At 34.8% G+C, this 26,336-nt stretch overlaps 2 protein-coding genes across 12 annotated transcripts in view; one reads left to right on the top strand and one right to left on the bottom strand.

Annotated features, from left to right (window-relative positions):
• The first annotated feature begins 136 nt into the window (after positions 1 to 136).
• fzd3a (frizzled class receptor 3a) lies at positions 137 to 21,883 on the top strand. Of its 2 annotated transcripts, none has more exons than XM_051138361.1 (7): positions 137 to 458; positions 1,770 to 2,186; positions 12,903 to 13,099; positions 13,185 to 14,202; positions 17,756 to 17,904; positions 18,639 to 18,884; positions 19,461 to 21,883. In XM_051138361.1, the coding sequence occupies exons 2-7, from the start codon at positions 1,992 to 1,994 to the stop codon at positions 19,711 to 19,713; spliced, it is 2,058 nt and encodes a 685-aa protein (XP_050994318.1). In that variant the 5' UTR covers positions 137 to 458; positions 1,770 to 1,991; the 3' UTR covers positions 19,714 to 21,883. The 2 variants fall into 2 exon arrangements, with proteins under 2 accessions (XP_050994318.1, XP_050994317.1); XM_051138360.1 differs by having other exon boundaries at positions 18,636 to 18,884.
• A 79-nt stretch (positions 21,884 to 21,962) lies between these two features.
• cdc42bpab (CDC42 binding protein kinase alpha (DMPK-like) b) overlaps positions 21,963 to 26,336 on the bottom strand; it is a 77,239-nt gene continuing 72,865 nt past the window's right edge. For all 10 annotated transcript variants that reach the window (XM_051138350.1, XM_051138349.1, XM_051138355.1 and 7 more), the window contains one exon: positions 21,963 to 24,628. In XM_051138350.1, the coding sequence (XP_050994307.1) occupies positions 24,497 to 24,628 (132 nt within the window). In that variant the 3' untranslated portion in view covers positions 21,963 to 24,496. The remainder of the gene's footprint in view (positions 24,629 to 26,336) is intronic.

Genomic DNA, 26,336 nt, shown 5'->3' with positions numbered 1-26,336 from the left:
CGTCTCCACGTAAAAGAACCAATGACTCGTTTAGAACCGATTCTTCTAAATGAAATACCCGAAGGAATCGAATCGCACAAATCAGTCGGACTTCCCACCTCTAAACACACCGCCCATCATTCCAGGCAACCACAAATCAACAGCGCCAACTTCGTTTCATTATAGTGCCGAGACGCTCCTCGCTCCCAACGACTCCTGGCCATTGCAGCGATGATATCCGTGAATAAACCCAAGCCGTTCTGCATTATGTTTGCATACTGAATGTGTTTTTTCACGCTCAGTCCAATGACGTAAGCTCTAATATGCTTTTATATTGACTGAGAGCAATATTCATCGGCGCGTCATCGTCAAACGCGCGCGCCCGTACAAATCCTCAAAACCTGCAGAAAGACACACAGGGATCGTATTGTTAGAGAAGCGGAGTGGAGTCCCACACGTGAATGGTCTCCACTGGAGAGGTAGGAAAGACTTATCTTTTTCAAAATTAATTTTGTATAGAAACGTGTTTTAGTAAAAATAAGATTAATACACATCAAAGTATGGCAGACACCTATTTTGAAGGTAGTTTCGTTACAGCGAAGCTGTTATACGCCTCCCGATAGACAGGGTCTGGTATGTTAAAAAGGGAAAGGGTTATCTGTTGTTCGCCTTTATTTTGATGAAAACGCGACAGTTTTTAAATGTTATTGAGTTAATGTTAAAATCAACAAAGAAGAATAAAATAAAAATCATATAACCATTTGAGCACAGGGCATTTGTGATAGCAAAATCCTCGTTCTGCATGATACCGGTATATAGAAAACGTTTTTTGTTTTTGGTTTTTAAGGTGAGGTGTTTTGGCAGTGAGCGTTAAATGCGTTTAATACTCGGAATTAATTATAAGGTGTCAGGAATAAACCAAATAAAGAACATAATAAAAATAATTCAGCATAAACAGTGTCTCTTCCTGTGAACATCACTTTTTTATTAAATAAACAGTCGCAGCCTGTGACAGCACTAATAAACTGCATTAATAATGGGTTATTTAAGTTAAAGTTATTGAATTCAGTTATTAAACGTGACCCTGGACCACAAAACCAGTCATAAGGGTCATTTTTTTGAAATTGAGATTTATACATGTGAAAACTGAATAAATGAGCTTTCCATTGATGTATGGTTTGTTAGGATAGGACAACATTTGGCCAAGATACCACTATCAAAAAAATCTAAATATTGAGAAAATCGCTATTAAAGTTGTCTAAATAACGTTCTTAGCAATGCATATTCCTAATCAAAAATTATGTTTTGATATATTTATGGTAGGAAATTTACAAAACATCTTCATGGAACATGATCTTTACTTAATATCCTAATGATTTTTGGCATAAAAGAAACATTGATCATTTTGACCCATACAATGTATTGTTGGCTATTGCTACAAATATACCCATGCTACTTATGACGTGGTCCAGGGTCACTTTCAGTGTTTAATTTTCATGACACTGTAATGTTATAATGTTTCCTGGGATTATAATGTTCCGTTTTCTTTTGCGCTGAATAGTTACATTGAAGTTCCCCCTTGGTAATACACTTTAAAGCATCTTTTATTTACCGCTAGTATAATATGACAGTGCTTTTGAACATGCATTGTTCCCTTTAAAACATTTCCCACGCCTCGAGAGATCCCCAGAAAGATTTTTCATGTTTAAATAAACTGTCACCCCATTCATGAATAATTCATGTTAGCCTGTTCATTTCAAATGTGACATTTGATGCTCTTTCTCCCACAGATGTACATCTTATAAATGCATGGCACCCACAATTGTATCTACACTGGATAGTGAACATGCATTGAAAAAACCTGGATCTAGCACAGCAAAATGGAAAAGCACACCCTTTCTGTGCAATATAAGTCTGGTGTCAAGCAACAGATAATTAATGAGGGAATGCCGGAGCTCAGATTTTCGTGATACAACCCGTCCTTTGAAAGTCACAGCACAGACGGACACACCATGGATGTTCTTTGGGTTTTATACTCCATGCTGACTGTATGTATGGCCATCAATATGGAAGCTACTGGGAGCCATAGCATGTTTACCTGTGAGCCTATCACATTAAGGATGTGTCAGGGTCTCACCTACAATACCACCTTCATGCCCAACCTTCTAAATCACTATGATCAGCAGACCGCTGCTCTCGCCATGGAGGTAAACCACATTACACAGGCTGGTTAACTGTTTAAATGATGAGAACAATTTGCATTACATTAACCTAGGACTAGTTCTGAATATCATGCTCTAATGACTTTGTGACCTCAACAGCAGTCAGACAGACGTAGGGTTTATATATATAAATATACGCGTGTGTAAGTGTGTGTGTGTGTGTGTGTGTGTGTGTGTGTGTGTGTGTGTATATATATATATATATATATGAGGGTTGTCAAACGATTAATCGCAATTAATCGCATACGAAATAAAAGTTTGAGTTTGCCTAATATATATGTGTGTGTACTGTGTGTAATTATTATGTATATGTAAATACACACAAATTAATGTATATATTTAAGAGAAATAAGTTATGTACAAAACAGTTTTATTTATATATAATATAAATTATATAAAATTATAATAAAGTAAATACTTGTAAATATTTCTTAAATATATACATGAATCTGTATTTATATATACATAACAATCACACACAGTAATATATTAGGCAAACTCAAACTTTTATTTTGTATGCGATTAATCGTTTGACATCCCTAATATATATATATATATATATATATGCTTATATATATATTAGTAGTTTATATATATATATATATATATATATATATAAACTACAATTAAACAGTAGCAGAGGAAAATAACACTTATAATAATAATAAAAGTAAATAAAAAAATTATATATATATATATATATATTATTATTATTTTTTAATTAAATAAAAAACATACACATTGTCAGATCTGGTTTATGTGATAGCATTAAATTTTAGTTGAAATTTAATATCATTTATTACACTGATATTACACTGAACATTTTAGATGGTCAGTGTAATATCATAACAATAATTTATATAGACATGGGTCAAAGAGTTTATGACAGGTCCAAAAAACTTAAGATGTGTCTATATATTTCTCTCCTAAATAATAAGAGCAGAAGAGCAGAGAAATTATTTGTTTATTTATTTATTTACTTTGTGAGTCAGGCAAAACCCTTTGAATCACTTTTGAATCCTTATGAGAAGCAATAAATGCAAACCATAAACGTTTAAATAAAACGTATGTACTAACAGCATCAAAGATTTGTCATTTTCGATTTGACCCAGTTCTTTCTTGTGCCCTGCAAATAATTTAGATCACATTACAAAAATGTTTAAAGTGAAATTAATCTTAATTCTGTCCTACGGGGATGTATCTTGCTATTTAATCATTTTTTGCTCCTATTTTGCATGTGGCTGTGATGAAATAAGCATCTTATAACTATTTATGTAACAAGGTAGCTTTGCAGTTGCTTGCTTGTATCTACCACAGTGGTTGTTGTTGAGCAGTTAATGGTGCTCGGACGCGTTGTTTATTTTGATTGCTCTGTAATCTTTGTATCTGCAGCTATAACGCCCGGATTGATTCAAGCCGATGGTTAATCCTCTTTTCCCAGGCTGCAGTATTCAGCTGAGCCCAACTGAAAACAGCTGCATTAGCTTGTTACAGCGGCCAGTGTATCTGCTGAACACACACAGCACTGTAAACGTTATCTAAAACCCGCTGTCCTCAGTCACAAGGTTTTAACTTATTCAGTCTTGCCTCAGTATAATAGAGGGATGGGGCAGGAAATTAAAGAGATAAAAAGAAGAAAGAATAGACGAAGTTGAGCCAAGGCAACCCATCTGCTCATCCTCTTGTACGTTTGTGTGGAAATGTGGAGTTGCATAACCTTTTGCGCTGTAAGCAGCATAAACACACATATAGAGTAATGATACTACTACCCACCACTGGATGAAGGATTACAAGAGCAGTGTAGAAATATATTCAAATGCATTTGAACGATAATCACAGTTCACTTGCATATGTTCCAAGCACTGTGTATACAAAAATTATTTTTATATTTATTTTATAATACACTAGCAGTCAAAAGTTTTTTAGATTTTTCATGTTTTTTAAATAAGTCTCTTCTGCTCACCAAGTCTGCATTTATTTGATCCAAAATACAGCAAAAGCAGTAATATTGTGAAATATTTTAACAATTTAAAATAACTGGTTTGTATTTGATTATACTTTAAAATGTAATTCTTTCCTGTGTTTGAAGCTAAATTTTCTACATCATTACTCCAGTCTTCAATGTCAAGTGATCCTTCAGAAATCATTTTAATATGCTGATTTGCTGCACAAGAATTTGACATTTATTATTACTATTATCAATATTAAAAACAGCTGAGAACATTTTTTTCACGGTTCTTTGATGAATAGAAAGATCTGAAGATCAGCATTTATCTGAAATCAAAAAGCTTTTGTAATATTATACACTATATCATTCAAAAGCTTGGAGTTTTTTTTTATAATTATAATATCATAATTAATTTATATATTTTTTCTATTAATAGAAATTAATCCGTATTTTTATCAAGGATGCTTTAAATTGATCAAAAGTGATGATAAAGACATTTATAATGTTACAAAAGATTTCTATTTTAGGTAAATGCTGTTCTTCTGAACTTTCTATTCATCAAAGAAACCTGAAAAAATTCTCCTCAGCTGTTTTTAACATAATAATTAGTTTTTTGTTTTTGTTTTTTGAGCAGCAAATTAGTGTATTAGAATGATTTCTGAAGGATCATGTGACTGGTGATGTTTCATGTCCTTAATGATGTAAAAAATTTAGCTTTGAAATCACAGGAATAAATTCAATTTTAAAATATATTCAAATAAAAAGCAGATATTTTAAATAGTAAAATATTTGAAATGTAACTGTTTTTGCTGTACTTTGGATCAAATAAATATAGGCTTGATGAGCAGAAGAGACTTCTTTAAAAAATATTAAAAATCTTACTGTTCAAAATCTTTTGACTGGTAGTGTACATTTGTATATATATATTTTAATATTTTTGTGTATTATTATTATTTTTTGCATTTTATAATTATTTAAAACTATTTTTTAATAATCAAATTAATTTGGATTGCAAGAATGAAAGGATTTTGTTCTTTAAATTTACTAAAAGGGGATTTTTTTGGCAGAATTGCTGCATTTTAGGGATAAAACTAACAAAAGAAAAGTCAAATGAAGATGGAATGAAGTCCACTAAATAACCAGATGTGGTTGATGAATATCTTTTAATATTTTTAACCAACAAATGACATTAATGAAGTTGACAATTTGAGCAGCAGTTGGCCTACTCAAGAAAACCAGACTTAACCTTTCATGTCATCAGCCCCAAATCATTTATTTATATCTGGCTTCATGAGGGACACATTAATCGCCATTGCTTTCAGATTCAAAAACACTGTAGGACAGTGGCAGCATCTTGCTCTGAACTCTCGGTAACCTCATTTGTGAAGTGGGACAGTTGCCTACAGGGATGGTTTCTGGAATTGTTGTGGTTGCATGCAGTAATGGGAAGGTTCGGGGAGGATTTGACCTGAGAATGCTGGGTAAAGCTAACAATATTAAGCATTTCAGGTGCACTGATTGATGCAGCTTGACATCTAGTTAATTTAAACTTCCTCCTCCATTTGTCAAACATGCAAAGATACATGACCTTGTCCTCATGTTATTTTTACCATGGCGTGATCATTAAGGCCATCCGGCAGTTGTAATGCAATCTGGCAACCAAAACTCAACTTATATCAGTTATGCATTGCTTGGGAATCATTATTTTTTAGAAACTTATGAGAGATGCTATTACTTTTGTAAGTAATCTGACCATAAAATGGGTGGAAAAAATCCATAGATATTATTTTGCATAAGCAAAAGGGTTAAACAAGATTGTTTATACTATAAATGAAGAATTATGGGTTTGCATGTAGTATTTATGCACATTTACTAATGCATAAGCATTAGGACATGCGTTATTGGAATGGCAGGGTTGACCATTATTTCCCATCCATATCTTCTTCTTCTTTGTCCCTTCCTCTTCTCTCTGTTTCTCTTCTCCACTCCCTCCTCTCTTTTCATCCCTCCCCCCACACGCAAGGTACTGCGGTTGCCAGGGAAACAGATCCCAATTGTATTGCAACAAAAGAGCAGGCTTTCTCTCTCAGGAGGTGGTCGTCACTCGCACTCTGACCTCTCTCCATTACACCCTCCCTCAAACCGGCCCGTTTATGCATCACTGGTTGCCATGGCAGTGCAGTTGAATTCTGTTAAGTGAACAGTGCCTTAAGTTAAATAGTGACCAGTGGGAAAGGGAAGACTAACCAGAAGGGCATATGAGAACTTACATACAGTTCAAAATAATAATTGGTAATGTGGTATTAAGAATATGTCTTGATAAAATGCTTTGACCTAAACTTCCTTATCAGTGAGAAAGTGGGGGTTCACAGAGAAAGGCATATGTACTGTGGATTTATGGGTAGAGGGAGGAACTAAACGTATTTACTTGTGAATGGACACATTTAAAAGGTCAGGTTAGGTGACTTAGAGATTCTTCTGTTTGCCTTGTTGTTTTTCCTTTTTCTTTTTGTAACTCAGAGAGATCTATATGAAAGCCCGTATCTGCCACTGAATAAAAAATTAAAAAAAGGTAATTACAACGTTTTATCTCACAATTCTGACTTTTTTTCTCAGAATTGCGTGATACAAACTCACAATTCTGGCTTTTTCTCAGCCAGAAACTCACAACTTTTAAACTCACAATTACGAGTTCTAAAGTCACAATTGCAAGATCTAAACGTGCAATTCTAAGAAAAAAGTCAAAATTGTGAGTGTATATTTTGCATTTCTGACTTTAGAACTCACAGTAGCGAGTTTATATCTCAGCGAGTTAATTCTGAGAAAAAGTCAGAATTGCGTGATTCACAATTTTCTCAGAATTGTGAGATATAAACTCGCGAGATATTTCTCACAGTTGTGAGTTTTTAATCGTGATTCTGAGAAAAAAGTACTGTATCTCACAATTTTGAATTTATAACTCACAATTGCGAGTTTATATCTTACAATTCTGAGAAAAAAAGTCAGACTTGCGTGAAAAAAGTCAGAATTGTGTGATAGAAACTTGCAAGTGTGAGAAAAAAGTCAGAATTGCAAGTTTTTGTATCGCGCAATTGCAAGTTCTAATTCTAACACACAATTCTATTTCTCGCAATTTGAGTTTATATCATGCGATTCTGAGAAAAAAGTCGTAATTGTGTTTATATCTCACATTTCCTACTTTATAACTCACAATTGCGAGTTTATATCTAACAATTTTCAGAAAAAAGGTCAGAATTGCGTGAAAAAAGTCAGAATTGTGAGATATAAAATTGCAGTTGCGAGAAAAAAAGTCAGAATTGTGAAATTTTATCTTAATTCTGACTTTATAACTTGTTTGTCACATAATTCTCACTTTATTTCTTACAATTTGAGTTTATATCATGCAATTCTGAGAAATAAATGTACAAGTGTGTGCTTATATCTCGCATTTCTTACTTTATAATTCGCAATTGCGAGTTTATATCTTACAATTTTGACAAAGTCAGAATTGCATAAAAGTCAGAATTCTGAAATTTAAAATTGCAATTGCAGAAAAAAAGACTTTTATCTCACAATTCTGACTTTATAACTCACAATTGTGAGTTTATATCACACATATATTTGAGTTTACATTATGCAATTCTGAGGAAAAAAAAGTCAAAATTGTTTGTATCTTGCATTTCTAACTTTATAATTAACTTGTAAATAACTCGTTATAACTCGAGTTTATATCACACAATTTGAGAAAAAAATTCAGAATTACAAGTTTATATCATGCAATTCTAAGAAAAAAAGTCAGAATTGTGAAATAAAACCTCACAATAACCTTTTTTATTTTTTATTCAGTGGCTGAAATGGGCCTCCATAGATGGTCATTGGACATTTAATTGCATGTGCTCATTTACACCTATTTTTACATTTATCTTCACAGTCACCACTGAACGCTTTATTTATTTTGATTAAATATTGTTTTTTAATAATATTATTGCAGTGCAATTCATATTTAGAACTTAAAATGGTTGGTTTTATCATCAGCATTTTTCATTTATTAATTTAATTTATTAATTTTAATTAATTTTATTTTATTTTTCACAAAATTGTCTGCCATTTAAAAAAAACTGCTATTTATTAGCCATAACATACAAATAATAAAAATTGCTGCATCCCAACACTAGTGTCTTGCAGCTCCAAAAGTATTTAGAGCTTAAAAGTCCCTTTCAGAAATAGAGCAAGCTGCTTGAATTGAATTGAGGGTATAAATAAAATACATTTAAATTTATTTGAGGTTATAAATGAGTCCTTCATTGGTGGCACACTGTGGAGACACACAATAAATCCAAATATGCAGGAGCTGCATTGAAAGTGAACTGTGTTTTCAACTATATTGATACCCCATATGTGAAACACACAAATTAAACCGTACTACAAAAGACTTCATGTTAACTTAATGTACTTGCTTCTGGGGATTACAGCTTCAGATAATATGAAATGTGTTAACATCTCCCTTAGAGTTTATATAACGTGCTAGCTGTGTGAAGCATTCGGTCATATATAATGCTTTGAGTCACATGCAAACAAGAAGCAACAGTCATTGTGCCTCATTTGCCTTCAGCATATCTCTGTAAGTTTTGAATATCCCTAAATAACTTTCCACAATGCCCTTAAGAAACACAAAGGCACTGGAATGGACATTGATGAGCAGGAAGTGTACGTTTGCCCTTAGGACAGCAGTGGAAAAGATGCACACATTTGAGTTCATCAGATCATTCCATTGCATGTAATGTGTCCTGACAGCCATGATGAGATAATGTTTTTCACCAGATCAGCAAATAATGGCACTAGCTTTATTTTTATCTTGCCTAAAAGCCCGAGCATGTCCACTCAATTGAGCTCAGAACGGTGTAAGCCACCAGCGAACATGTAGTCAAACCACATTCAGGTTTTATGTCATTTACACGTAATCCGGAAAATATATCATCTTTATACAAAAGTTAATTTGACCAGGATATTTTTAGAAGCTATATGATAAAAACAAGCATTTTTTCTCACGCTTATATGGTCTGATGGTTAAAGCCGGTGCTTATTCGTGCGTCGTGTTGGCGGCACATCTCAATGGTATATGCTGCGTTAAATATGGATTAGGTGTGTGGAAACGATTGCTGGATTTAGATGCTTTGTGTCAAAATGGGCAAGCATAATATCCATCCTAATCCCTTTTTACAGACATTTTGGGTGGTAGCCTAGTGTGCTGGCAGTGGCTGAATGCTCTCATTATGGATATGTACTGTATTATACATCCACTATATCATATGTGTTGGACTGTTGCAATAATTTAACGGCTGGATGGTTTTATTTGCAGTAGTAAATAATATTAACACTGCTTTTAGCGCATTAGATCATTTCATTGGATTTAGCCTGAACGTTTGGGTAATTTTCTCCATATTAAGTGAAGAGATGGTTGTTTGGAAACATAATGAAAGCCATCACTGCATGTCATTTGTAACAAATAGCATTTTTAATAGCTAAACATATTTTTACATAATAATTATGCAAGTCATTTTAGCATTTTTAACAACCAAGGAGTTATATTTTGAATTATGTAATTTATTATAGCATTTTAAGTCGGCAATTTGACAAGCAATATAACTATTTTACAGTAATTTTAAGCATTTTTAAAAATCAAACACTAGGAGTAATATTTCGTTATATTATAATTGTCTACATTATTGTAGCATTTTTAATTGCCAAACCATAGGAGCTATGTTATTATATTTGTTTATAATAATTGCAGAAATGATCATTTTTTAACCAAGCAATAGGAGGTTTTTTAAATGTTATAATTATGTTAATTATTATAGCATTTTAATGGCCAACCACTAGGAGCAATAGTATTATTTTTTATATAGGTTAAATTGGTAGCATTTTTATGCCACTCAAAAATTCATATTTCTTCCTACTATAATTATAAAAAATTATCACAGCGATTTTTTTTTTTTTTTTAATATTATTTATTTCTTTTTGTATGAAGATGACATTTTGAGACATTTTTTCCTTCTCACCATTAGTAATTGCTTAAAATGCTTCAAAATAAAATGCATAGCACATACATCCTTTTCCATTTTATCAAGCGTGTTCATGTTCTGAATGATTGTAAGTTTTGGTCCTTTTTTTTTTCAACACAAGCGGTGTCAGAACCCCCACCCGAGCATCACAAAGGCCCTCACTCTGCAGGGGTTGAGGCGTTATTGTCTATCTGTCTGGTCCTGGGTGGAGTCTTTTTCCTTCTCCCCCATGGGATTTGCATATTTATGTCCGGCCCCAAAGCTGGTACTACTCCCAGAATGCCTCATGGTGTAAGTGGGCCTCAGCAATAAACAGCATGTCTCCTGCCCTAAACAAAGGCCTCCTTAGAGAGGTTGCATTACAGATCCAATTTTTATTCTCATTTTACATAAGGGTGGCCAAGTGACTGTGATAAAATTTGTGAAGAGTCAGAGACGTGGCCTGGTGGGTTTTGTCCATGCTTCATTGGGGGTTAAAGATGCTCCTTCTGATGTTCTCAAGATGACTGGAAATGTTTTGTCAGATTTCCAGAAGCCATTGGTGATTAGATTTTATGTTATTAGATTTTAATTTCTTTGTTTCTTTGATTTTAGCTTTAAAACTAGGGCTATTATCAGAACAAATGGTATCACAAGTGTCGTTACATGGCTTTTATTTGGGATTTTATTGGAACGTCTGATCACCCTGTTTTTCGTACTGGAAAGGGGTCACACAAGATAGTATTAATGATACCCATGATTTCAAAATTCAAGTTTTACGCTTTGAGGCCATCTTTGTGCTAATGTACTTTCATTCTTAATATATATAGTCTTTCTCTCCAGGGAAAATAGAAAAATATTGATGTTGCACTGCATAGTTTCCACTTCATGATGGCCACCATGTTGAAATCACATGGCAAGCTTTGATTTGCAGTTCAATCAAGTTATTAAACACAAATGAAAAGAATTTACCTTAAACTTCAGAAATTTTCAGAGAACATCACCATATCATGTTGCACTGTCAAACTGTAGTAACATCACATTTATCGGTTCTTAAAGAGTGGGTAGAAGAGACAAATAAAAGGCAGCAAAACATAAATATGAAATTAATAAATGTGCATTTAAAGTATGTAAACAAAGTAAAATTATAAACAAAGGCAAACGTTTTGGATGAAAGACATCTTTATTAGGGGTCGACCAATTATCAGTGTCGATATTATGCATTTTTATGGTCATTTTCAAAATTTGCCGATTTTATAATTTAAAAGCATCTAAAGCATTTTTGTCAGAGCCCTTGTTGTTTGTCACAAAGACTCCCGCGGTTCACACTGTTCTTAATTTTGAATTTTAATTTTTACACCAGACATATCGGTCCAAAAAATCAGTTATCAGTCTACTTGATCTGTAATAATCAGTATCGACATCGGCCCTGAAAAACACATATTGACCGACCCCTAATATTTATTTATTGGTTTGTTTATAAAAATATTTAAAATGTAAATACATTTTAAAAATTAAAAATAAAGTTGATACTTGATCTGTAACAATCAGCTCTGAAAAACATATTGCTCGACACCTTTTATTTATTTATTTATTTATTTATTAAAATAAAATTTGAATACATTTTGAAAAATGTTCAATAAAGTTGATTATTATTTTTATTTGCCGATAAAATAATTTAAAAGCATTTAAAGCATTTTTGTCAGAGCCCTTCTTATTCTTAATTTTGATTAATTATTCATTAATTTTCAGTTAAAATGTACAAAAGATAGAGATATATATGTATATATTTAGCACAGTGATACATATCAGTCCAAAATATATCGTTATTAGACTACTTGATCTGTAATAATCCATGTCGACATTGGCCTTGAAAAACAAATATTGGCCAACCCCTATTATTCATTTATATAAAGTCTAAAAATCTTTAACATTTGCATACATTTTGAAAAATTAATAAAAGTTGATTATTGTCAGAGCTCTTGTTATTCTTAATTTTGACATTAATTTTCATTTTTGCACCAGACATATATATCAATCCAAAATACTGGTTATTGGTCTATTTGATCTGTAATAATCTGTATCGACGTCTGCGCCTGAAAAACACATATTGATCAACCGCTAATATTTATTTATTAATTTATTTATGTTTTTAAAAATATTTACAATTTGAATACATTTTGAAAAATTAAAATAAAGTTGATTATTATTATTATTTGCAAATAAAATAGTTTAAAAGCATTTAAAGAGTTTTTGTCAGAGCCCTTGTTATTCTTCATTTTGACATTAATTTTCTTTTTTTTCACCAGACATATATATTGGTCCAAAATATTGTTATCAGACTACTTGACCTGTAATAATCGGAACTTGCCCTGAAAAACACATATTCATGGACCCCTAATATTTATTTATTTATAAATAAATATGTTATAAAAATATTTAAAATTTGAATACACTTAGAAAAATGTTAAATATAGTTTATTATTTGCTGATAAAACCATTTAAAAGAATTTAAAGAATTTATGTATGTTTAAAAATTTAAATTACAGTATGTGGACGAAGTAGAAGATTAAACAAAGCTAAACTGTTGTTGAAATACATCTATAGTTTTGTATGTATGTATGTTTTAAAAAAAATCAGCATTACGAACTGTTTATTATTATCATTATTATTATTATTACTGTTAATAAAACTCTTCTTGTTGCCTGACAGCCCTTTCATCCCATGGTGAACTTGGAGTGCTCTACTGAAATACGCCCATTCCTGTGTGCCCTTTACGCACCCGTGTGTACCGAGTACGGCCGCGTGACCCTGCCATGTCGGCGCCTGTGCCAGCGTGCCAAGAGCGATTGCTACAAGCTGATGGAAATGTTTGGTGTCAGCTGGCCAGACGAGATGGAGTGTAGCAGGTTCGCTTTCATTTACGGTTCTGCTGTTCAGCAAGACATCTTTATTTTGTAATATCATATTCTGAAATGATACTCTGTCTCCTAGGTTTCCAGACTGTGAGGAGTCTTACCCCCGAGTGATAGACCTGCTCCCGAGCAGTGACGGAACGGAGGAATCTCCCTCGTCGGTTCAGCGAGACTACGGCTTCTGGTGTCCACGAGAGCTGAAGATCGAGCCCGACTTGGGTTACTCCTTCATGGGTGTGCGCGACTGCTCGCCTCCCTGCCCCAACATGTACTTCCGCAAAGACGAGCTCATCTTCGCTCGCTATTTCATTGGCGTAGTCTCCATAGTCTGCCTGTCAGCGACGCTGTTCACCTTCTTGACCTTCCTCATCGACGTCGGCCGTTTCCGCTACCCCGAGCGGCCCATCATCTTCTACGCGGTCTGCTACATGATGGTATCCCTGGTCTTCTTCCTGGGCTTCCTGCTGGAGGATCGTGTTTCATGCAACGCAGCAAGTCCCGGCCGTTTCCGCGCCTCCACCGTCACCCAGGGCTCCCACAACAAGGCCTGCACACTGCTTTTCATGACGCTGTACTTCTTCACCATGGCAGGAAGCGTTTGGTGGGTCATTCTCACCATCACCTGGTTCCTGGCAGCCGTTCCTAAATGGGGAAGTGAAGCTATTGAGAAAAAAGCTTTGCTCTTCCACGCAGTGGCTTGGGGCGTCCCGGGAGCTCTTACTATTACTCTCATGGCTATGAACAAAATCGAGGGTGACAGCATGAGCGGTGTTTGTTTTGTAGGGCTCTATGACCTCATGGCTTTGCGCTGGTTCCTCTTGGTGCCTCTCGCATTGGATGTGGTCGTAGGTGTGGTGCTGCTGTTAGCGGGTATCGCTGCGCTAAACAGGGTCCGGATGGAGATTCCCTTAGAGAAGGAGAACCAGGACAAACTAGTGAAGTTCATGATCCGGATCGGCGTGTTCTCCGTCCTGTATCTGGTGCCTCTGTTGACAGTCATTGGATGCTATCTGTACGAGCAGAGCCATAGAGCAGTTTGGGAGACCACATGGGTACAAGAGCGCTGTAGAGAGTATCACATCCCCTGTCCGTTTAAGGTAAGTGCCTATGATCTAAAATACTTAAACCACCGTTTAAATGTTTGGGGTCGGTTAGATTTTTAAAAGATGTGTCTCAAGTACAGATAACTGTTTTCTACTTGTTTACATTTTAAAATGATGGCAAAGCTGTATTTTCAGCATCATTACTCCAGTCTTCAGTGTCACTGATCTTTTAGAAATCATTCTAATATGCTGATTTTTTGCTCAAAAATGATACTGACCCCAAACTTTTGAACAATAGTGTATGTTCATGTTGTCCTAGAAATAAGCAATTGTTTTAACACATACAATGACAGGTTTTTAATGTGATCTTTGTACTGTGTTACTAGGAAAAAAAGATTATCTACACCATATAAAAAGTCAATGATTTATGATGCTTGTTGGGACCTCAAGTGAATTTATACTACTTTGCTTGTTGTGAATAATTGAAGGCTCCTCAGTCCCCTGCCAACTCTGGCCTCACTCTATTTTAGAAAAGGTTTTAGAGTTTTAAAAATTTATTGTTATGACTAAGTGACTAAGTACTGTAAGCTACAGATAAAAATATCAAAAAAACAAAAAATCTCCTGCTGATGTGAGGTTTAAGAAATAAATGGAAGCTCAAGTCAAAAATGACACAAATTGATATCAGTTTTTTTTTTCCCAAATTCTGTTTTATTTTTTTCCGTTTTAATTTTAGAAATATTTAGACAATTTAACAGCAATGTAGTTAAAGCCTTATGAAAAAACGTTTTTTTCCCCTCGAATTCAGTTCTATTTTTACCAAATTCTGTGTTTTCCATTAATTTTCTGAATTTGATTTTGCAGTGGTTTCATTAAATTTTAATAATCAAAAGCATCTTTAATTACTTGATTTTATTTTAAAAAAATATTTATTATTATTTTATTTTTTTTTAGAAATACTGTGTTTTTATGTATCTTTCTGGTAAATAAATTCAGGTAAATAATTTTTCTGGTAAATATTCCTTAAAAAAATAATGTTTTAATTAGGAATGTAACAATATCAAAATCTCATTTTATGATAATATCGCAATATGAAGTCCATGATACAATATTTATTGCAATATTTAAAAAAAAAATTACAAATTAAGACTTGGGAAAATGTACAAACATTTTTTATACTTTAAAGTTAAATTCTTCTATCTAATGCACTTTGAGAGTTAAAAATTAAGAGCTCTAACCCATGTTCTTAACTAAGAAAACTTAAGTCAGTTAATTTCTACACTTGAAAGATAAACCGCTAGTTGTCAGCAATTCATACTGCACTTTAAAGCTTTATTTTAACATAAACGACAGCGTTTATTTTGATGGAAAACTCCAGCTTCAGTGAAAACAGGCTTACAAAAATGCGTCTCACTACAAGTCTGTTGAAATGCTGTGATAATCTGCCGCGAAAATAACGCGCTAAACTCACAGCACATGCAATAAACAAGTTCACTGCATTCATTCACTGTGTCAGAGCCGTTCTGTGCGGAAAACATCGATTGAGCTGATCGCCTAAACAAAGTGCACGCTTCATTTTGAAACACACAGCAAAAATAGAATTGATGAAGGGATTGAGCCATATTGCTTTCGGTTTTAGTTCATTTGACAGATACTGTGCCAAAGCATAATGGCCCAAAACAACTTCAAAGGCCATTTATGTTAGAATATTTTTAAAAATCTACACTTTTTGCCCAGAAGACCTGTAATTGTTTCATATCGCCCTGTGACCACGATAATATCGAGACAATTTTCATATCGCGATACCACAATATTGATAATATCGTTACATGCCTAGTTTTAATAATGATTTCATTAGTAATAGTAGCACTATCCTTATATAAAGGAATATATCTGTCCAGTTCCTTAAAGTTAAACCTAAATTTTATGTTGTTCTGTGTGTGGCTCTCAGCAGTTCTAGAAAATGTGTTATGTGTGTTATGTACTCATATTTTGTGGCGGCAGAGAATGAAAACACTGCAAGTGTCACATGCGCTTCAGTATGTGTGTCTGTGCCATTCAGTGTGTCTGTGCCATTCATTCACACAGAAATGCAGAACCTGCAGGATTCATATTTAAATTGTATTTTTGCAGCTTAATATTAACAGGCGCTAAACCACATCATGTTTTGATTTAAGTGTACTGACCTACTTTTGATTTGTTCATCCATTTGCCAAAATTCCATGACATTCCGCGTTATAGTAAATTCCATTTTTGTGACTGGATTCAGCGATTCCATCCGTAATCATAGGCCAAACAAATGCCAGAAAATAAATATATTTCATTTTAGTTTTTTCTAGTGCTGTCAAACAATAATCGCGATTAATCGCATCCAACATAAACGTTTTTGTTTACACAAAATATGTATGTGTACAGCGTATATTTATTATGTATATATAAAAAACACACATGCATGGATATATTTAAGAAAAATATGTTACGTTTATATATTAAATATATTTATATATAATATTAATTATACAAATAAAAATATATACATGTAAATATTTTTTTAAATATATATGTTGTATGTTTGTGTTTTTATATATACATAATAAATATACACACATATATTATGTAAACAAAAACTTTTATTTTGGATGCAATTAATCGTTTGACAGCACTAGGTTTTTCGTAACGTGATGTTTTCCTTATTTATGCTTATTCATATTATTTAGATGAAGATTTATTTGCATGAACTGACTAAATTTAAATTAAACTTCGACATCAAAGGATGTCCTGAGGGTGTAAAATGACCCTGATTTGCAGATTTTGTGCATCTATTCAGACAGAGCTGCATATATCTCAGTAAATCATACAACAGCATCTATACTGAATATATCTTGTGACTAACATGATGCAAATGAACTGAAGCATAACTAAAAACTAAGGACTGTCATGGAAAGTTTCAGCTTCAGCTCAGTGAAAATCTCCATAATGATGTTTATCCATACAGTATGTGTGTGTGTACATGCCTGAGGCAGTGTGGGATTGTGGGATTGGATTTAATGAGGTCTTGTTTACTACTGCAACAAACTGTTCTGTTGTGGTGAAGCGAAAAGGACAGTCATGTGTCATGTTAAATCTAACAATACTTCATGAAGAGCTATGAGGTGCATTGCTATAAATAGTATTACTCTTTAAAAATACTGTTTGCATTATATAAAAAATACCAAAACAGTAAGAGTAATGTATATGGATATGTAAAGGGAGGCTGACAGCATTCAGAGCAGAAGAAATGCTCCATCTAAAGCACTGAGAGAGAGTGTGTGTATTAGGTAAAGAAGAGGACAGACATTTGTGTTGACTGCAGCTATGTTTATGCCGTTGGCAATTGTGCAGTGAGCTGAGATAAAGCACTTCCCATCCACACAATCGCACACACACAACCCAGGGCTAAACTGACATACAGAAATACTCTCACGCACACGCTGCATGAGGTTATGAGCAAACGGCTCCGCAAGGGACGAATGTTCCTACATGTTCTGATTACCAAATCAGGTTTCACCTGTTCTTATGTTGCATACTAAGCAAATGTGTGAAAATCAGTCTACTGTTGTCTTCACAGGTTGAACAAACAAGCAGGCCAGATATCGCCTTGTTCCTCATCAAGTACCTGATGATGCTGGTAGTGGGAATACCATCAGTGTTTTGGGTGGGGAGTAAAAAGACCTGCTTCGAGTGGGCTAGTTTCTTTAACGGGCATCGCAGGAAAGAGTAAGTTTCATTTAATGCTTAGGGAATTTATACCATTATTGTTTTTAGACAAAACAAAGGCCTTTAAAGAGACAGTTCACCCAAAAATGACAATTCTGTCATTAATCACTCACCCTCATGTCATTCCAAACCTGTAAGACCTTGGTTCATCTTGGAACACAAATTAAGATATTTTTTATGAAATCCGAGAGCATTTTGTCGATTTTCTTGGTACCTTTCTGGACCTTGAACATGGAAGTTCCCTTGCTGTCTATGCAGCGACAGAAAGCTCTTGGATTGCATTAAAAATATCTTAATTTGTGTTCCGAAGATGAACGGTCTTACGGGATTGGAACGACATGAGGGTGAGTAATTAATGACAGAATTGTCATTTTTGGGTGAACTATCCCTAAGTAGAGATGTAACAGTATTAAATTTGTGGTGTGTGTTTTGATAAATTTCTACCATAGCAGTGCAATACAGATATTTAATTGAGGACATGAAGTAGCCACAGGAAATAGTTCACTAAGTGTGTTCTGTCTCATAGGGGTTAGTGTAAAGACTTCCTCTCTACACACCCCTGTCCCTTATGTCAGGGCATTAACCTCCTCTCCCTCCCCTTGTCCCACCCCCTCCTCTTTTGTCTATTTCGACTCCTTTATGCCCTCTGCCTTCCCCCTCTCTCTTCCTTCACTCCTCTGTCACTCCCTCCCCTCTTTGCCACCCTTTTCCCCCGTCTCTTCTACCCTCAGCAGCGTGGTGAACGAGAGCAGGCAGGTGCTGCAAGAGCCCGACTTCACCCAGCTTCTCCTCAGGGACCCCAACACCCCAGTGGTGAGGAAATCTAGAGGCACCTCAACACAGGGCACCTCCACCCACGCCTCCTCCACGCACCTCGCCATGTTGGACGAGCCCCCCAGCGCCAGCACAAGCCGCGCGGGCAGCATGCGCAGCAAATCAAGCAGCTTCCACGGGAGCCTGCACCGCTCCAGAGATGGCAGGTGAGGCATTATAATTCAATCTCACGAGGAGGACTTTTTTAGCATATTTGGCACGGATTTTTGGGGATCTTCGATATAGAGAATCATCAAAGATGTTCATGTCTTTCTTTCTTCAGTCGAAAAGAAATGAAGGTTTTTAAGCAAAACATTCCAGTGGACTTCAGTGGTGGTCCAAATTGCAGTTTCAATGCAGCTTTAAAGCTGAAACGTTCAGTCATTAAAAAAAAAAAAATTATATACTTTTTAACCACAAATGCTCATCTTGCTCCAGCCCAACCTCACGCATTACGTAGTCATGTAGCAAAAGTCACACATGATGTATGCAGAAGTAACGACCCAGTGTGTACAAAGCGAACGTGCAAAGAAAGTCAAATGCAAAAAAAGGTAAAACAATGTTGGGCGATTTTAAAGTTAGAGGAGAAAATGAGATGGCGAATTTTCAACTTCAAACCAACTTCAGAAAATGTCCCAGGATAATAGCGCCCCCCAGTTGTGCACAGCTGGATGAAACCTACATCTGCCTCACTGATCAAAGATGTGAGCAACTCTGAACTCTTTCATTATGTTTCCCATCAGGTACACAGCTTGCAGTTATCGCGGCGGAGAGGAACGTCTCCCTCACGGGAGCACCCTGCGCCTTAACGATCCGCTCCAGCACTGCGGCGTCAACCGTCTCGACAGCCATTCGCGGCACGGCAGCCTGCAACGCCTGGAGAGCCAATCGCGGCACAGCAGCGTGCGAGACCTCACCATCACAGCACAGGCCATCCAAAGCAGCCCTGGCAACGGCATTCACCGCGTCGTAGAGGAGGATGCGACCAAGGCGTGAACTTTAACGTGGCAGCAAATAGAGACCAAATGAGTAAAGAGAACACAGACTCTTTGGCACAAATTCCTCATGATGGATGGCACAAATACAAAAGCTCAGTGTGCCATGTGTGTTCCCTGGGAATTGAACCCATGACCTTGCAGGTGCGAGCATCTTGTGCTAATAGTTGAGCTACATGAACAAAATGGACTTCTTGAATTCACTTGAAGACACTTGAAATCTTTTGATGTACGCTACCAGTCAAACGTTTTTGAACAGTAAGATTTTTAATGTTTTTTAAAGAAGTCTCTTCTGCTCACCAAGCCTGCATTTGTTTGATCCAATGTACAGCAAAAATGGTAAAAATTTGAAATATTTTTACTATTTAAAATATCTGTTTTCTATTTGAATATATTTTAAAATGTAATTTATTCCTGTGGTTTCAAAGTTGATTTTTTTAGCATCATTTATTATGCTCCAGTCTTCAGTGTCACATGATCCTTCAGAAATCATTCTAACATTTATTATTAATATTATCAATATTTAAAACAGTGGAGTACATTTTTTCAGGATTCTTTGATGAATAGAAAGATCCAAACATCAGCATTTATCTGAAATAAAAAGCTTTTGTAACATTATACACTATACCACTCAAAAGCGTAAAGTCAGTATAATTTTTTAGAATGATTTCTGAAGGATCATGTGACTGGAGTAATGATGCTAAAAATTCAGCTTTTAAGTAACAAGAATAAATTACATTTTAAAATATATTCAAATAGAAAACAGTTATTTTAAACAGTAAAAAATATTTCAAAATTGTACTGTTTTCGCTGTACTTCGGATCAAATAAATGCAGGCTTGGTGAGCAGAAGAGACTTCTTTAAAATAATATAAAATCTTACTGTTCAAAAACTTTTGACTGGTAGTGTACACTACCGTTCAAAAGTTTGTGGTCAGTACTTTTTTTAAGAAAATGATTTTTCATTCAAAGATGAATTGTATCAGTCAAAAATGATAGTAAATAGTACAAAATCTTACAGACCTCACACTTTTGAACCGTAGTCTTTGTATGTATGGTTATCTCTTCTCAAGTAAAATCTGTGTGGAATCTCTTACTAAAGGGTTCCTACATTAACAGGGTCAAACGTAAGGGCTTTTGATACGTCATCATTCTGTGATGTGTTAAGGCACTTGCTGTTTTATACTCTAATGATTTAAGCTTTCTGAGTTGTTCCACTACAAATGTGGTTTTGAATGTTCCTTTCCATTGTTTGTTGCACTTTTGACCGTTTTGTAGAACAGAACTAGTGATGAAAACTGACATCTCAATACATTTGGGTTCACCCAAAAATGAACATTTTGGCATCATTTACTCACCTTTGGGACATTTCAAACTTGTATGATTTTCTCTTTCCTGTGGAGGACAAAAAAGAGGTTTACCAGAATGTACAAGCTTCTCTTTTCTACAAAATAATAGTCAAGAGTGACCAAGGGCTGTAAAGCTACAAAAATGACAAATCATTTTTCAGTCAATAATTGTTTCCAATGTCAAGTGTCAATCGTTTCCAGTGCCAATGTCCTAAAATTGAAGGTGAGAAAATGAAATATTTTCATGTGTGACCCTGGACCACAAAACCAGTCATAACCAGTAATGTTTTGATATATGACAATATTTGGCCGAGATACAGCTTTTTGAAAACTTTGGCATCTGAGGGTGCAAAAACTGTACATGTTGAGAAAATCGCCTTTAAGGTTGTCCAAATGAAGGTCGTAGCAATGCATATTACCAATCAGAAATTACATTCTGATATATTTACAGTAGGAAATTTACAATATATCTTCATGGAACATGATCTTGACTTAATATCCACTGATTTTTGGCAAACATTGATCATTTTGACCCATACAATGTATTTTGGGCTATTGCTACAAATATACCCACGCTACTTACCACTGGTTTTGTGGTCCAGGGTCACATTTCTATGTGAAACATCCCTTTGAAAAGCATGAAGAGCTAAATTAAAAAAACATAAAATTAAAAAAAAAAATCATAATAATCATCAGTCATTTTAGAATAGATATCGTAGGCATTTTTCGAATGAAAATTGGCATATCTTTTACAAACAAGCTCTTCTCTGTTGAGTTTTAGCACTAATTATTAGTCGTCATTTTTGTGACATTTACCGAAAACTGTGAAAAGCTTTTTGTTAACACGTTCAGAGATCCTGAGTGCTTTATGTACAAAATAAAACATCACCACTCTCAAAACGTTCATATCCGTGTGTGTCATTTCCCTCCGTTTATTGAATTACATCAGCGTCAGGTTAATATAGTATCGTCTCCATATATGCATAGTGGCCAGTTTATCCAGTCTTTGATTGACCTTCCACCTTAAATACATCTGTGCAAAACGACTCCCCATTGCTTGAAGTGATATCCACCTTTGTCAAGTGAGTGAGAAACATAATACAACCATGAAACGTATGGAATTATCATTTATGACATGCAAAACTGTACAAATGATTACAAAGCATATCCTGACAAAAAGAACTGAGATGAGAATGAGCATATGTCTAAGAACTTTCTGAAATGCAGATATTTTCATTTTACTGGCGGTTTGTAGTAGGTTTCTGTCTTAATTTCTGTTGCCTGTACTTGAAGGGATAGTTCACCCAAAAATGAAAATTCTGTTATTAATCACTCACCCTCATGTAGTTTCAAACCTGTATGATGTTCGTGCATCTTCAGAACACAAATTAAGATATTTATAATGAAATTCAAGAGCTTTCTGGCCCTCCATATACAGCATAGACGCTTAAGGCCCAGAAAACTACCAAGAACATTGATATTCTCGTACTTCTATAAAAATACGGTTAAACCACTTATGCCACATGGACTATTTTGGCGATGTTCTTGGTATCTTTCTGGGCCTTAAACATGGTAGGACCCTTGCTGTTTATGGAGGGTCACACCATGCTGTAACGACGCCACGACACTTGATAAAAGTTATATTTTCCATGTTGCTTGTCGCTGGAATCTTGTCGCGTCGCGTGCAGTAAGATTTCATCAAAAATATTTGAATTTTTTTGTTGGATGAACGAAGGTTTTATTGTTTTATAAAGAATAAATGCCAGAATTTTCATTTTTGGGAAAACTATCCCTTTAATATCGATGGAATGATGCTACAAAATTAAGAGCAAATTTCTTGTAAACCTTTTAACAAATTAATCAAGTTCCCACTTTATGGAAGCAACAGAATCTAGTGTGGAAATCAAGTTGTGAGGACCGAACAGAAGCCTGTATAAGGCAGGAGACTCGCTTTCTTGTGCAACTCATGATTAAATCATCTGCAAACTGAATAAGGGACAAAGAAAAGCCTGTGTCGCTTATTAGACGTGTGACTTCTGAGAAGTTTTAAACACTTCTTTTGCCTCGGATGAAAAAAAAATGCCCTTGAAACCAGAACAAATGCAATTTGACAAATACATCCTGGTATTACAGTATTCTTGTAATAGATTTTAATGGTAAATGTTTTAACACTTAATGGGATAAAATTACTGAATTATCCATTAAAAGATGTTCTAAAAGTAGGTTTTTCCAAAACAGAAAGAGCCAAACTATGTGGGTGAAGCAAAATGTGTTGAGTTTTTCCCATACTGTAACATTAGATGAAACCATCCAGGAACAAAGCGTAATGTCTTTTGTCTGTAAATCTCAGATAACACGTTGGACCTGTTCAACAATTTGGACTTATGATAGAAATATGATATTTGTATGCAACCTTGCTGATATTCGTACAGTTTCGGTCAATGTATGCACTGTCATTTGATAAAGCAAAACTGAGGCCAGACGTAATGCAGATTTTATAGTTAAAGCACACCTGTAGTAAAACAGCTTGGCCTGTGTCTCACAAAAATCTTAAAATTCCTGTTATTTAAAAAAAACAAAAATGACAAGAAATAAAAATACACAAGGCAGTATTATCTCAAAAGAAAGAACTGACGCAACTGAAGATTTTAAATGGTCTTGGCGCGAGTATATTAAAATAATTTTAAAAATAAAAGCAATGCGATTTTTTTCCACATAGTTTATCTCTTCAATATTTCCTTATTATATATTATACTATGCTTTTAAACCTATGTACATTACTGTGATGTGTTTCACAGGTCATGTTGGTTCACGGAAGGTTTGGATTACGTGGAGACTGGCGATAATGATGGTAACAGATTCCGAGATGTCGTCGAGTCAGAAAGCCTCTATAAATTCCTACAAATCTAGGACAGGAAGCGATAGATGAGGTCGATCTCTCATCCTTTTAGCTGAAGTAACAAACGAATCACTGCACACATCACTTTTAAAAGCAAATAAAAAATATACATCATTGCATTATTTTTTTCTTTTCCAGGTAAATTAGTGGGATTCTATAATGGAATCATCATCCGGTCCACAGCTGAAGAACAGAGTGAGGGGACGTGATAATATTTTCCACTTGAAATGGCTGAATGATAGATAAATAAATAAAAGTTCACCCCTAACCCGGTCTATGTACAAACACCAGTCATATTAAAATCCAGAACGTAACTTCCACTTTTTCCTCCGATGCGTGTCCTGGTCGCTCAGACATACGAACTCTCTCATATTGGTGTGGTTGTGGTTTCTCCTTTGTATGTTCCCCAGTGGTGATCCTTTATGCAGATTAAGTGGGAGGGGCCTGTAGTGCCTAGGTGCGACTGTATGGGAGGGGGGCGGAGCACTGTGACAGGCGGACTCAGAGTTTGTTGTGATTGGTTCATTGTTGAGTCCATCATGTGTCCCACCCTGTGCGGTCTGTGCTCTCCAGCGAGAGGGACTTTGTCTTGTGCGGGGAGGCGGGGCTTGGCGGGCTGCTGAAGGTGGAGCTGTTGGAGGCAGTGGAGTGACGGGGCGAATCAGAGTCCTGGAAAACAAAAACCAAAAAATACTAAGAACAGAGATGCTGGCTATAGAATTTGTTGATCATAGAGAATAGCCACTATAGTAATCTAGTCCTAAACGTTTACATCAAAAACACATGAAAAAGACAGTGAAGGTGGACGTATGAAGCCTTTAATTCACTATCATTCACAAGTTTGGGGTCAGTAAGAGTTTTAATGCTTTTGGAAGTTACCAAGGCTGCACTTATTTGATCAAAAATACAGTTAAAACTAATATTATAAAATACTATTACATTTTGTTTGAGTATACTTTAATTCCAATGTAAATTCATGTCCCAATCACATTTTTTGGTTAAATAAACGTTACTCACAATATCAGAAAAACGAAAAAAATTCTAGTTTATTTTTTTTACATTAGCAGTGTAATCAGTATTCCATTTATTAATTTTATCCATTTATTACCAAGTATGAATCTCATCAAGTGTTTTTAAGTCTTTTACATTTATTCCAAAATAACTCAAGGCAGTAACAATTTAAATATTATATTTTATTTGTAAACTTATGTTCAGCTATTCTTTTTAATATTTAACTTTTAACTATTTTTGAATTTTTCGCATCATCAGTCATCACAGCTCAGTAAATATTGGTAACAGACACGGAGATTTACCTTAAAGCTGATTACTTACTAAAAACTCACACAAATCATGTTTCCAGGCCATTTAAGTCTTATTTTGACGTAACAAAGTGATTATATTTAAGTGTGTGAGTGGTTTACTTACTATTTTTATTAGTCTTCCCATTAACGCCATTGCGTTGTTCATTCAGACTGATATGTGACCCTGGACCACACAACCAGTCTTAAGTCGCTGGGGTTTATTTGTAGCAATAGCCAAAAATATTTGTATGGGTCAAAATTGTAGATTTTTCTTTTATGCCAAAAATCATTAGGAAATTAAGTAAAGATCATGTTCCATGAAGATATTTTGTAATTTTCCTACTGTAAATATATAAAAACTTAATTTTTGATTAGTAATATGCTTTGCAAAGAACTTAATTTGGAAAACTTTAGAGGGGATTTTCTCAATATTTTGACTTTATTGCACATACTGAAATAGCTGCATCTCGGCCAAATATTGTTCTATCCTAACAAACCATACATCGATGGAAAGCTTATTTATTCAGCTTTCAGATGATGTATAAAGCTCAATTTTACAAAATTGACACTTATGACTGGTTTTGTGGTCCAAGGTCACATATGCGAACGCAGAATGCTCAAAACACAAGAGGCGGGATTTTATTGCATGAACCAATCACAGTCAACCATAACCAGTCATATCCAATCATATCGCGATGGAGGCATTGCCGCCTCCCATATGACTTTCCCCGTAACTAACTTTACCTGCTGGTGTCGCTGTTGGACAAGGGTTCTTTAGAAAAACAAGTGACTTATACACTTTTTAAATGTTATATTTTGTAATATTAGTGTTGTTTTATTTTTGTACTACCATTTTTTTTCTCATCCAATATTCTCGGAGAAATCTCATTTATTTCCTGTGATGGCAAAGCTGATTTTTCAGCAGCCATTACTCCAGTCTTCAGTGTCACATGAACCTACAGAAATTATTTTAATATGCTGATTTGGTTATCAAGAAATATTTCTTATTCTTATTAGGGTTGAAAACAGTTGTGCTGCTTAATATTTTTTTCAGGATTCTTTGTTGTGTAGAACCA

The sequence above is a fragment of the Labeo rohita genome, chromosome 20, assembly GCF_022985175.1.
Source record: "Labeo rohita strain BAU-BD-2019 chromosome 20, IGBB_LRoh.1.0, whole genome shotgun sequence".
Classification (NCBI taxonomy): Eukaryota; Metazoa; Chordata; class Actinopteri; order Cypriniformes; family Cyprinidae; genus Labeo; species Labeo rohita.
This window is presented reverse-complemented; position numbering and strand designations above follow the sequence as displayed.

What these genes read in the sequence shown, in the direction of transcription:
- fzd3a (XM_051138360.1), top strand. Translation starts at nt 1,992, where the DNA reads ATGGATGTTCTTTGGGTTTTATACTCCATGCTGACTGTATGTATGGCC. An exon ending in ACATCCCCTGTCCGTTTAAG is followed by an intron (nt 14,203 to 17,755) that starts GTAAGTGCCTAT and finishes TTGTCTTCACAG; the next exon opens with GTTGAACAAACAAGCAGGCC. An exon ending in AACGGGCATCGCAGGAAAGA is followed by an intron (nt 17,905 to 18,635) that starts GTAAGTTTCATT and finishes TTCTACCCTCAG; the next exon opens with CAGCGTGGTGAACGAGAGCA.